Source organism: Zingiber officinale, chromosome 8B (assembly GCF_018446385.1).
Source record: "Zingiber officinale cultivar Zhangliang chromosome 8B, Zo_v1.1, whole genome shotgun sequence".
Taxonomy (NCBI): domain Eukaryota; kingdom Viridiplantae; phylum Streptophyta; class Magnoliopsida; order Zingiberales; family Zingiberaceae; genus Zingiber; species Zingiber officinale.
In genome coordinates, this window is record NC_056001.1 from 104,067,111 (window position 1) to 104,081,579 (window position 14,469).

General features: G+C 39.5%; 2 protein-coding genes across 2 annotated transcripts; one reads left to right on the top strand and one right to left on the bottom strand.

Moving 5' to 3' along the window:
• Positions 1-4,872: 4,872 nt before the first annotated feature.
• Positions 4,873-7,352, top strand: LOC122016294 (COBRA-like protein 7). The gene has a single exon (XM_042573534.1). It carries the CDS (start codon positions 5,100-5,102, stop codon positions 7,113-7,115), a length of 2,016 nt encoding a protein of 671 aa, XP_042429468.1. The 5' UTR covers positions 4,873-5,099; the 3' UTR covers positions 7,116-7,352.
• Positions 7,353-13,230: 5,878 nt separating this feature from the next.
• Positions 13,231-14,132, bottom strand: LOC122017392. The gene is made up of 2 exons (XM_042574997.1): positions 13,922-14,132; positions 13,231-13,849 (listed from the first exon to the last, which is right to left on the bottom strand). The coding sequence occupies exons 1-2, from the start codon at positions 14,006-14,008 to the stop codon at positions 13,496-13,498; spliced, it is 441 nt and encodes a 146-aa protein (XP_042430931.1). The 5' UTR covers positions 14,009-14,132; the 3' UTR covers positions 13,231-13,495.
• Positions 14,133-14,469: the final 337 nt, after the last annotated feature.

A 14,469-nucleotide genomic window follows, 5' to 3' on the forward strand; every position in this document is an offset into this window, starting at 1 on the left:
ACGCTGGGTCTGTCCGCCGACCCATGTGTCTGCTTTTATCCACTGCATGAGCGTCTCGACCTGCACGCTGGGTCTGTCCGCCGACCCACATGTGTCTGCTTTTATCCACTGCATGAGCGTCCCGACCTGTACGCTGAGTCGGTTCCCTGACCTGCACCTGTCCATCGGAAGTTTTATTTGGTATACCCATATAATCCATAAGTTGGCCCCCTAGTCGCACCCAATCCCTGGTTATATCTGACCCACGGATCCGATCCTCAATTGACCTTGATCCTGTGAGTCGGGTCTACTTTCGATTCCCTTCAAGGTCAGATCCGGCCCACCTCGTAAATATCCTTTGACTAGTTCCTCAACTGAAGCTTTGACTTTAGCCACGTGTGTCGAAATCGTGACCTCCTTGTAATTCTGATTCTTGACTTCCACGATGGCATTGCCACGGAGGCTAGACCTTTGACCTCCAGGCTGGTGTAACTTTTGACTAGCCACGAGGGCTAGACTTCTACCCTCCAGGCTGGCGTGACTTTTGACCCTCCTGTGGCTTTGACTCCTTGCCAGATCATCTCGCAGACCCCACATTCATACACCGTATCAATATTCATGCAGTGGATAAAAGCAGACACATGTGGGTCGGCGGACAGACCCAGCGTGCAGGTCGGAACGCTCATGCAGTGGATAAGAGCAGACACATGTGGGTCGGCGGACAGACCCAGCGTACAGGTCAGGACGCTCATGCAGTAGATAAAAGCAAACACATCGGCGGACAGACCCAGCGTGCAGGTCGGAACGCTCATGCAGTGGATAAAAGCAGGCACATGTGGGTCGGCGGGCAGACCCAGCGTACAGGTCGGGACGCTCATGCAGTGGATAAAAGCAGACACATGTGGGTCGGCGGGCAGACCCAGCGTGCAGGTCGGGACGCTCATGCAGTGGATAAAAGCAGACACATGGGTCGGCGGACAGACCCAGCGTGTAGGTCGGGACGTTCATACCATGGATAACAGCGGACAGATGCGGGTCGGGAAGCCGATCCAACGTGCAGGTCGGAACGTTCATACCCTAGATAGTAATAAGCATATGCGGGTCGGGAATTAGACCCAACGTGTAGGTCGGATCGTACATGCCCTGGACAGCAATAAGCAGATGCGGGTCGAGAAATAGACCCAGCGTGCAGGTCGAAACGTACTTGCCTTGGATAGCAATAAGCAGAGGTGGTCGGGAATCAGCAGGTCGTCGAGATGTACATCGAATGATGCAGACGAAGGTGAGTCAGGAGGCCGGACACTACATGACAAATAAGCATGCAAGGAATCGTAACTACCTGTCAGAGAATAATCATCACATGTCGAGGAATATTCTAACGGAGGGAGGCTCATATTCCTCTTGGTTCCTCCGCCAGCCTATAAGAGAAAGCCACGCGACGACCACCGCCAGAGCCTGACACCCAACATTCTCTGACATTCGCCAGGTTACAGAAGCCGCAGTTGCAGTATAAAAAGGGATGCTTTGTCCCTTACGCAGGTACGCTCACTCGTCATTTCTTACCAGTCTTTTACTTTTTGTGCTTTCTCTGTGATTTCTGGAGAAAAAGTACCTGACTTGAGCGTCGGAGGGCCTGACCCGGGGACTTTTTCCCTGGTTTCTGGTCTCTAACGACCGTGTGACTCGTCTGAGTGTGTGCAGAGCAACATCACCATCATTTGGATCCTTTCTTTCCGTACAATCGCTCGTGTGCGCCTGTCCATGGGGTACCTCGCTGATTCAGCATCTCAACGACTCTCCGTCAACTTTTAGCACAACAAGGTATGCCTTCATCCGACTCAGTTTCCGGACGAGATCACATTATATTATAAATTTAATTACATTACAAGTTAGATTACATTACATCCAACCAAACATAACCTTAGTACATGTAATATTCATATAATTTTTTTAAAATTTTGTTTCGAAGTTGTATATTTCTCAAATTCATATATATCATTTCATAGATATTTAATACAACTACTATTCATATATTTTTTTTTTATATCTCTATATTTTAAAATAGGTTCTTTATTATCTTTATTTTTTCAAATAAAAATATCAAATATTTTGTGAGAAAAATTAAAGTTTTAAGGAAGGAAGCCGTCCGCCCCATCTGTACCCGATTCCATTCTCATCCGCCAATAGAAATATATAAATTACATAGAAGGGACAGACAAATAAAACAGCAGCCACGCGTAGTTTGAATCGGGCAACGCGGCGGATTAGGATCAGGGGCCCACACAAGACCCAGGCCAACCTGCCATGCAGCGTGCCAGCTGCCCACCACCAACGGCTATTCTGTTTCCTTCATCTCTCCGAGCGCATGTGCTTGTGTTTGAATTAGTACGTAAAGTTTCGCATTAAAGATTTTCATTTTCCCCCTTAACGTCCAATCAATTACATTTTACGTATAGACTATTAAAAATTGGAATGGACAAAAACAAAAATCCAAAAGAACGCTACTTGACGCTCTTCCTATTAGAAATCAAAGTCATCTTTCAGTTTAAAAATACTCTTATTCAAATGCGATTATAACAATTATACAATAATGACTGTAACATATTTAAATAAATTATTTTTAATTCAATATTACATTAAAAAAATACTTTCATATAAAAAAATTAAATGGATATCCATCATTTACGTCTTCATCATATGGCCTTGAAATAAGTTATATGGACCTCCCATTTAAAGCGACCTATCCAAAATCATTTTACATTATTTGATCGTTCGTATAAAAACTAATTACTATCTTTTTCATTTGTTGAAGCTAAATGTTATTATCTACGTCTAGCTTCTATAACGTGTAGATGCAATCCACTCGGAGTGGACAGTTGCCTAGTGCATGGGATGTACCCAACATGAGGTCTAAGGGTTAATTCTGGACTAATAGCCGGGTTCTTGTCCTCCCTCGTGCATTGATATTGCTTGAACTAGTAGTCATCATTAATTATCTCTTTTCATATAACTTGAGAATGAACCGATTCGCATGGGATGAATGTTATCACCTTTTACCAAAATGAGTTGCTAACTTCTATAATATATTATAGGATCATTCGGGCATCTAAAAGCTAGATGCTAACTTCTCATTAATAACTTTATATCATTTTGCTTTTGTTTATTTAAATGATATACTAGATTAAAACAATATTTCAATGAGCAAATAAAAGATTGATATTTATTATATTTCAAATAAATATTATTTAATCATGATCGACTGTGTAGAAGTTAACGTGTAGCTTCTACAACATGCAGAAACTAATTGTTATATTCTATAACATGTAAAAGTTAGTTGTTAGTTTTTACAACAGTGATTTTTTATGATTTTGATTTTAGTTTTTTGAGTGATAACCTGATTAAAATAATATTTTACTGAACAAATCAAATGTTGAATACTCCATAATACTCATTACATTTTAAATAAATATAATTTAATAATGATCAAATGTGTAGAAGTTAACATGTACTTTCACAGCATGTAGCAATCACCGACTAATTTTTACAATAACGTTGAATTTAATGATATTTTTGAAATAAAATTATAAGAGGGATGCTTATTTAACTTCTTTTTTTTTTTTTTGTTAAGAGAGCTAATATACTATTTCTATTAATTTAAGGCGCCCTTTTGATTTTTTTATTAAAAATATTTGTTAAATTATTTAATATTGCATAAAATTTGATCAAAATTACTCTTAAAAAATTCAAATTATAGTTAAATGATATAGTCTCTCAATAGCTACTATAACTATTGTAACCATTATTATTTGGCTATTACAAATATAATAGAAATTTAATGGTGGTTATAATACGTTTAATAATTATTATTTGATTACTATAATTATAATGTAGCACCACTTGATAATTTTAAATGATTTTAATGAAATTTTGACAACTTAACTAGTTGTTTTAATATAATATATTTTTAATTAAGTTGAATTAATTTATTTTAAAAATATACTAAAGCGTGGTTTCCACTTTTTAGTATAAAAATAAATAGAATGTAAATATTTTTAATTCCGAGGTCGAAGTGGAAAATAATAACAAATTCTAGTGCAAAGTATAATTTTTTCTTTCCAAAATTCGGTAAAAGATGTCAATACATAAGGGTGTAAATAAGTCAAGTTGCTCGTGAGCTATTCTCGATTCGATAAAAATTCATTTGAGCTCGTTTAATTAGACTCGTTAAGATAAATAAACCAAACTCAAGTTTCACAATATTCGACTGGTTAACTTATGAATATGTTCGTTAAGTTCATAAATCAAATTTTAAATAAAAAAATAATAATTTTGATATTAAATTTATAGATTTTATATTTTATTTATGAAAAATATAGATAAATATATTAAATTTATTTATTAAAATAAAATTATAAATTTTAACAAGAATATTATATTTTTAAAATATATAATTTAGTTTTTAATGAATATTTAAATTTATAATTTATATTTATTAAACTCGTTTAGGCTTGATAAAAGTTCGAATAAGTTCGTGAGTCATAAATATATTTGTTAAATAAAGCTTGAACTCAGCTTGATTATAAACGAATCAAATTTAAACATCCAATAATTCGACTCGACTCGACTCGATTACAACCCCTATCAACACACACCAATACCTCAGCACCGGTAATCCAAAAGCCTCTCTCTCCTAAAATACACTTCTATTAAGCTCCCTGTTCGCCCTTTCCCCAAATCCACATTCTATTTTGAAATAAATAGAATCTAAGTTTTTTTTTTTAACTCTGAGGTCGAAGTGGCAAATAATAACAAGTTCTGGTGCAAAGTGCAATTTTCTCTCTCCAAAATTATGTAATAGATGTCAAGAAGATATCTCACGGCGTTCACTAACACGCAATGCCTCATCGCCGTTTCGAGCTTTGAAATAGTCCAAAAGCGCCCTCTCTCTCTCCTAAAATTACGCCTCGACTAACCTCCCCGGTCGCCCTTTCCCCAAATCCACAGCGCCCTCTCTCTCCTTCTGCTTTCTTCTACTTCTTCCTCAGTGACCAAACTCGTTCGGAACGCGCTTCTGCTTTCTGCTTTCTGCATTGATCTGTGTTTGTGTGATCGAGCTCACGATGGATTGCTCGCGTTCTCGGCCTCCGATTTTGGTACTTCTGCTGGTTTTCTTGCTTTCCGTTGAGAGCTCTTGGTCGCAGCAAGCCATGCCGCCGGCCGCTCTCACCCCTGCTCCTGCCCCTGCTCCGTCGCCGGAGTCCTTATGCAATGGGATATTCCTCTCTTACGTCCTCGAGCAGCGGGAGAGGATCCACCCCTTCACAAGCAACCCAGCGGACCAGCCCTACTCCTTCCGCGCCACCGCCACCGTCCTCAACCACGGCACCGCTGACCTCGTCGCCTGGACGCTCCTCGTCCCGTTCCGTCACCGCGAGCTCCTCGTTTCCGTCGACGGCGGAGTTCTCGCCAACGCTTCTAGCTCCGTTCTACCCTACAACACCACTCTCGATGCTAATGTTACTGCCTTCTCCGGCTACCCCAACGCCGATCTGAAGACCCCGATCGAGACGGCCAACGATCTGTCGCAGATCCAAACTAAGATTTCCTTCGTCGGGACCCTCTTTGGCTCTCCGTCCCCGGCAGTGCCTCTGCCGGAGTTTCTCGATATTGATGACCCCTCTTACATTTGCGCGCAGCTGCCCGGCTTCAATGACTCCGGCTCCGTCCAGAGGTGCTGCCGCCCGGACCCTAATTATGTTCCCAAGCCAGTGAACGCCACCGGCTTCCTAGAGCGCCAATCCGGGGACCTGACCATCACCTACGATGTGCTGCAGTCCTACGGTGACAGCTACCTCGCCCTCGTCACCATCGAAAACCATAACCCCCTCGGCCGCCTCGACAACTGGGAGCTCTCATGGGAGTGGGCTCGCGACGAGTTCATCCTCTCCATGAAGGGCGCGTACCCTACCGTCGTTGACGCTTCCGGTTGCATCTTCGGCAAGCAGGGGCAATACTACCAGAACTTTGACTTCACCAAGGTGCTCAGCTGCAAGCAGAAACCCACCATCTCTGACCTATCGCCGTGGCGTTACAACGACACCGATCTTGGCCGCATCCCTCACTGCTGCCGCAACGGGACCCTTCTTCCACCAGAGATGGACCCTGAGCAGTCCGTCTCGGCCTTCCAGATCCAGGTGCAAAAGATGCCACCCGATGTCAACCGCTCCGTCCTCTTCCCTCCGGTCAACTGGAACATCTCCGGCTCCGGTCTCAACCCCAACTACCAGTGCGGTCAGCCAATTCGTGTCAGCTCTGCTCAGTTCCCCGATCCGAGCGGCATCGACTCGGAGAGCCTCGCGCTCGCCAGTTGGCAGGTGGTCTGCAACATCACCCGGCCCAAGAGCGCCAGTCCCAAGTGCTGCGTCTCCTTCTCCGCCTTCTACAACGACTCCGTCGTCCCCTGCAAAACCTGCGCCTGCGGGTGCTCCGCCAGTAACCGCGCCCAGACCTGCAACGTCTCCGCCCCGGGGATGCTCCTCCCGCCCGAATCCCTCCTGGTGCCATTCGATAACCGGACGGAAAAAGCCCTCGCCTGGGCGCAGATCAAGCACTACAACGTTCCCTCCCCCTTGCCCTGCGCCGACAACTGCGGCCTCAGCATCAACTGGCACGTCCTTACCAACTTCCAGAAGGGGTGGTCGGCCAGGGTGACGCTGTTCAACTGGGGCGAGGACCAGTTCGCAGACTGGTTCATGGCCGCCAAATTGGACAAGGCATATCCAGGTTACGAGCAGTTGTACTCCTTCAACGGGACCAAGATGGACGACGACACCATCTTCATCGTGGGCAATCCCGGACTCAACTATCTGAACGGAGAAACGAACGGCAACAGCGACAGCGACCCCAGAGTGCCGGGAAAGCAACAGTCTGTGATATCATTCACGAAGAAGTCAACACCGGGCATCGAAATCCTAGCTGGGGACGGTTACCCTTCAAAGGTCTACTTCAACGGGGAGGAGTGCTCAATGCCGGACATGTTTCCTACCAGTTGGGCATTCAGGAGTCGCCGTCCTGGAACCTTCACCGCTTTGGGCTTCCTTCTCCTCGTTGCATCTCTCCTTTTCTTGCTTCAGTAGCTACCACTTCCAGCTGCCATTTCCTTGATTCTTTCAGTGACCTCGCACCCAATTGCCCGTTTGACAATTGGAACAGACCACAGGCACAAACGCATACAAAAGGTTTAGATTTTTCTCATACAATTGTTGCACGATATCTATTTTGTCAGAAGATTATTGTATTGTGTGGCCCCTTATGGTCACTGTTGTAACTAGACTTGATTGTTTTAGTTTATGGACTTCACTCGTTTTGCTCCATTAATTGTTATTTTGTTTGCTATTAATACAATGCGTGTCACATTTGCAATTGCTGAAGCAAACTTGGTAAGATATGGGACATTTTTTTTTTCTGAGAAGACTTTGTCAAACTGTTGATGCATGCCAGGATTGCTAGTTTCCTCACCAAATGCTGACCTTTTCTCATTTAATGTAATTTGACAAAGGTTTATTGTAGCAATCTTCCAATCCATTTTCAGGTTTTGTTGAAATTACTTGTGACAAAATGTTTGAGTGATTCAACTGCACAGGTTGTTGTTCATTCAACTGCACAGGCTGACCTTTTATCTGTACACTTTTTGATTATATTCTACAAAAATATTAATTTAACTTGTTGATTCTATCAAATTTGGATCGTCGGGATTTGGTATTCTGACTCAGCTTTCCCAAATATAAAATTTATTTTAAATTTTATATTTTATATAAAAAAATTTTATATTAACTGTCTTATTTACTTTTGAATTTAGATTTTATTAATAATACTTCTCTAAATTTAATAAATAAAATTTATTTGTTAAATATTAAAATATTATTTAATTTGGAAGAGAAAAATAAAAAAAATGAATTGGGTAATGAAAAGTAAGATTGCTAGTAAAAAATAATATTTAAATATGGGGTACAGATTCATGAGAATAAATCAATCTTAGTTATATATAACTAAGTAGATTTTATTTTTATTTTTCATTCTATTTTACTATCAAATTCATATTCATAATCATTTCATTCCCAGTAAATATTATATAAGGAGTGAAAAATAATAAAAAATAGAGAAAAGAAAATAATAAAGATAATAGAAATTTTAGGATAGTTGATATAATATATAGTGAAAACTAATTTTTTAAATTTAATAAACTGGATGATTTATTTTAAATTTTAGAAATAAATTGATGTGTATACCGAGTGGTTAAGCACTCTCTCTGTGGTAAAAAGGTGAATATGCTCGCCCCCGCCAACCCATCCCAAGGTCAATACGGAGGAGGTAAATTACGGGTAGCTACTAGTCTTTGGAATAGTGATTAGCACATAAGGAAGATATTTAAAATTTAAACCCCAGACTTCATTGTGATAACATCTCATGCGCTAGTCACTAAACCCATCCGAGGGAAGATTAAGCACTCCCTCAGTATCTTAATAAGAAAATTATCATGGACAAAGTTAGCGCCGATTTTGAGATGAATAAACGAGAATGTTGATAAAATGGGCGGATTGATGAATTAGAAATTGGGCTGGACTTTAGATACGGAAAGGATGAGTTTCAATAGATTAAATAAGTATATAGATGTACAATTGAACCGGACAAGACAACCTTACTTATGGCCGATAAGAAAGATCTTCCTTTGGATTACTTATTACCTTTTATAATCTCCAACTTCATGCCCACAATGATTTAAGCTTTTTTATTTGTTTGACAAACTTTTTGAAAAAAATCTTAATCTTACATTAGAAATGCTCTTATCCGTCTGTTTAATAACAGTTTTGCGATCTCCCCTTTCAATAACACTTTATTATTAATGAGTATTAACGCTCGTCATTATTGACCACAATTATTTCATTTGGCCTTCTTTCGAAACTTCACTTCTTTTTCTCATAACCCTCATTGCTAATGCTACGAGTCATTCAGCTTCAAGCCCAATAACATCCGTTAGCCCCTGCTTTTTGGCCCGACCCACCGAGACCCGATCCCGGCCCACATGTCTCCATTAATGGTATATTATTATAAGTATATCAATTATCATACTCTTTCTATTTATTGTGGGCCCTATCTATCTATATGCCCAGGCAGCCCAGCTCTCCCCACTCTAACTTGTCTGTTTTTTTTTTTAATTAGATATCTCAACGGTTCGATTTCATATTTCGTCCATCAAATAAAAATAAACGGTCTAACTTCACATTTAGCACATCAGGCAAATCCAGACACTCTAACTTTCTGTATCACGATCAGATAGCTAAATAATAAACATACTTCCCCTCTATATTCATTCCCTTGTCAAAGCTAGCAATAGCCGTTCTTTTCGGAATATTGTTATAAAACCTTTTAGAATATTTTCTATTTTCTCAAGCAAAATAAATAAATAAATTAAATTACCCTCCTAATACGTTTAAGACATGCTTATTAATTAATTTAAACATATCTTGTACGTCCAAAACATGTAAAGATAGATTTGGGTAATGAAGTAGTGTTGCAGTGATAGGAGTGTCAAAAATGAATCTGAATTTTAATTGATTTGAAAAAAATTAGGTTCGGGTTAGATATTTTCAGGTTCAAGTTGGGTTTAGATTGAAAGGTTAAAAATTTTCGGATTGAGTCGGATCAGGTTCAAGTTGACCTAAATATAAGGTTTAATCTATTTTTTAGGGTTAAATCAAATTTTATTTTAAAAACTAACATATTTTTATGTATATTAATATTATTTTTTATGATAATCATGGAGTCTTGGGATCAAAGTGAAGAATTATAAAAAAAATAGTGAAAAAAAAAGTCGTTTTGAATTAAATTTTTGGATTATACGAGTCAGGTTCGATTGATTGGGTTTGGGTTTAGATTTAAGGACTGAACTCAGATTCAGATCAAATTCGGATTAAATTTAAAAAAAAAACTCAATCCGATCTAATCCAATCCAATCTGACACGACACATCTTGACATTTTTAGATGTGTATTCAGTTTTTAAAGCATTAAAGATGGACTCTTAAGTTTGATAAATTAAAATTTCCTTAATGTGTAGCTGTTAGAAGAACGCTGACTTAGTGGATTGACGTGAATATTTTTTAATTTATTCTAATGACTAATAAAAAAAAATTTATAGATCAGATTAATGACTTTCAAAATTAATAGACGTATGCAGAATACTTGATATCAATTTAAAAAATAATGATATTATACAATTAATATGAAAAAAACTATATATCTAGTTCGTATGATTAAATTTGTGTTTAAACTAATTATTAAAACATTCAATTGAAAACGAAGGAGGGTGGAAATTTAAGAATGTTTTAAAAATGATAAGTTATCTTTAAAAGACAAAAAGAGGGCGTGATTTAAATATTTAAAAAGCTTAGGTGTCCGGTCCAAAAATTGGCGTATTTGTGATCTTGATGGAAGCTAATGAAAAATTTGGCTCAAAATTCAAATTTTAAAGCTCTATGATCTCATCCTGAAGCTAAATAAATGGACAATCTCGGTGAGATGATAGGAATATTGATAGAGAAAAAACTTTGAACTGGGAGTTACGAATTTAGAGTTAGGAGTTGTGAACCTATGTACATTACAGGTAGAGTTAACGAAAATATTAGAGCGAGAATGAGGGAAGGATACTTGGCGCATGCACTTTGACGCTCAAGTTAGAGAGTAGCCAAGCGAAATGGAGAAGAAGATGAATAGTAGAACAATAATGTGGATGTGTGTACGTACACATATCTCTAGGCAACAGAGAGGACCCTTTTTTATACCGCCTTTTATAACCTCCACCATAATGAGGTGTCAGAGAATATCTGGTATCAAAATATGTCGGGTAATTGAGGATATATGACAACCTTCCCCTAAGTAGAGGAAGGTTTTGTTGCGGGCATTTGTCAAGAGTAGAGGAATATTCTTAGGTGAATAACTATTATTCTTTTTATGATACTCTAGCAATGTTGTCTCCTACAGGAAGTCCGATCGGCTTGGAGTCGATCAGGTTTATAGTGGGATCTGTACCCATCATAAGTGGGGAGCTAAGCCCTGTAGGTTTGACCGGCTCTGGGGCCGATCGGGTTTATGTTGAAGTCTTGCTCATGAGAAGTGAAGCGCTAGACCCCATAGATTCGACCGACTCTGAGGCCGATCGGGTTTATGCTGAGAACCTTGCCCATGAAAAGTAGGGAACTGAGCCCCGTAGGTCCAATAGGCTCTAAGTCGATCGGGTTTATGCCGGAAGCTTTTTTCATAAGAAGTGAGAAACTGAGCCTCATAAGTTCGACTGATTTTAAGGCTGATCGGGTTTATGCTTTAAATCTTGCCCATGAAGAGTGGGGAACTGAGTCCCAAAGATCTGACCGACTTTAGAGCCGATCGAGTTTATGTTGACAGTCTTGCCCAATAGAAGTAGAAAGTTGAGCTCCGGAGGTCTGACCGACTCTATGGCCGTACGAATTTATATTGGGAGTCATGTCCATGAGAAGTGTGGAACTGAGCCCCGGAGGTCCGACCAACTTTAAGGCCGACTGAGTTTATGTTTGGAGCCTTGCCCATTAGAAGTGGGAAGTTAAGCCCTAAAAGTCTGACCGACTCTGAGGTTGATCGGGTTTATGCTAGGAGTCTTGCCTATAAGAAGTGAGGAACTAAGTTTTGTAGGTCCAACCAATTTTTGGGCTGATTAAGTTTTTGCTGGAAGCCTTGCCCATGAAGAGTGGGAAACTTATCGAGCCCCGAATGCCCGACTGACTTTGGGATTGATCAGATTTATGTTAGGAGTCATGCCCATGAGAAGTGGGAACTGAATTCCAGAGGTCCGATGGTTCTAGGGACGATCGAGTTTATGTTGGAAGTCATGTACATAAGAAGTGGAGAACTCAATCCCGGAGGTCCAACTAATTCTAAGGCCGATCAAGTTAATTATGTTGAAAGTCTTGCCTATTAGAAGTGGGAAGTTGAGCCCCAGAAATTTGACCGGCTCTAGGACCAATCAAATTTATATTGTAAATTATACCTATGAAAAATGGACACTTAGTCCCGAAGTTCGACCGACTTTAAGGTCGGTCGGATTAATTTTGAGAGTTTTATCCATTAAAAATAAAAAGTTAAGCTTTAACAATTCGACCGGCTTTAGAACCAATCAAGTTTATATTAAAAATATGTTAATAAAAAAAAACAAAAGTAAGAAATTGAATTCTGAAAATCCGACTGACCCTAAAATCAGTTGAGCTTTTGTTAGAAATCATGCTCTTTAACTCTTAGGGTGCGTTTGGTTCAAGTCATCATGTATAACCTTGGTTATGTGATTACCAGGTAATCACATAACCAAGGTTATAGGGAATAAAACATAACCAAATGTTGTTTGGTTCAACTTAGGTAATGCAACAAAAACTTGTTTGTTTGAAGGTTTTAATGAATACCCTACTTTAATATTTTACCGTATTACCCTCAGTTACAAAACTAACTATACATAATAATAATAATATTATTATTATTATTATTTATTTATTTTTTTTCTAATGTTTTTTTACTTTTCTTTTTCTTGTATATTTTTTTACTTTTTTATGTGTTTTTTTATTTTTTAATGTTTTTATATTTTTATATTATTTATATTTATATTTTATATTTTTTACATTTTTTTAATTTTAATTTTTATTTATTTATTTTATTTTTAAATTTTTATAATTTTTTTTTAAAAAAAAAATTTAATTTTTTAATTTTTTTTTATTTTTTTAATTTTTTAAATTATTTATTTGTTTAAAAAATTATTTATTTTTTTTAAAAAATAAATTTTTAAATTTTTTAAAACATTTTTTAATATTTTTTTACATTTTTTAATATTTTTTTACATTTTTTCTCTTTTTTTCATGTTTTTTCTTATCGGAGGGTATTTTTGGTAAAAAAAATTCGTTAACCCCGGAATCAAGAAAAACCTTAGTTTTCTGAGGTTTTCCGATTCCGGGCTGCATGACCCTTTTGCTGACGTGTCGGTCATGGAACATTACTTGGGAATCATCGAATACCTAAACCAAACAAGGTTTTTGTTGATAACCTTGGACGGATAACCAAGGTTATCAAGAATAACCCCGAACCAAACGCACCCTTACGTCATTTAAATTTAGACTGTCAAGTCAACTTGGTTATTAACCCACGTTACTTTTGGGTCACTCACAGCACACGCCGCCGTATCACTCAATTAGTTCGCACTTTATCCCATTTCGACACTCAATTAGTAACCATTTAGAAATTCATCAAGAAACATGAAAGCATCCACGCCTAGAGCTTCGTTTCAGCAAAAGCCACCTGTTCCCCGGTCCACGCCGTCACCTGTTCGTCTTTGGCTTCAGCAATCGATCGCTGGATTCGAGAGATATACGAACGCGAAAAGGAAAAAAAAAAGTAATCTTTTTGATAATTCCAGAGAAGGGGAAGAAGGAAGGATCTTTGATTCATTCAGGTGACGATGTAGATGGGCGCCGCAGCTGCCGCCCGGTGATCACCACCGGCGTCCCTAAGTCTCTGATAGGCCACCCCTGCCGCGGCCGCCGCTCCGACCTCCGCTGCAGCTAGCAGCATCGCCGCCCTCGGCCGCCTGGTTCCGCTGCTGCTCTCAGTGGTGTACACGGGCCACAACTGCGCGGTACGGGAGCGCCACCGCACGCTGGACTCCCTGCTGCCCTGGTGGCTCTGCTTCCAGAAGAGGAGGGCGGACCTCCACCACCACCCAGCGCCGCCGCCGCGGCGCACCCTGGCGTCTCCCTTGAACAGGGGCTTTTTCAGCTTGCGGCGGAGCGAATCGAGCGGCCGCTGCAGCGCCAAAGCGAAAGGTCATCCCACGAGCGACCAAAAAAGAAAGGGAAGAGAACACGAGAAGCGTACCTGGAAGCAGATCTTCGCCGCCGCCATGACCAGAAAATTGGATCTTTGTCGGCGTTCTGCTGAAGAAGAGGGAGAAGGGAGCAGCATTCAAATAGGCCTATAATTAGCTCGCACGAAGTGGAACGCATTAGATTAGATTCGTTGGTGGGCGGATCGCGTCTGACGTAGTCTCCCTGTCAGGGCGGCTCATGACCGTTGCGAATATCCAACGCTCCTGCTGGACTAAAGGGTTCTTCGTTAGATCCGCGGCCTAATGCTTAAATGGGTCGATGAGGAATTGAATTTCCACACGTGGCATTCATTTATAATTACTCATGTGATAAAAAAGATGATTCACTCATCCCAACATCTTTACAAATGATTAACAGATGAGGGAGGTTATGTTCGGTCTAAGTTTCGACCTCAAAATCTCATATAACAACATCCCATATTTTAATCTTCACACCGACCCGAAGGGACAAAATGAATAATAATACAGATTATTATTTATAATCACTGAAGAATCTAAAAGAGGATTAAAAGACATATTATTTTCATGGACTATTTCT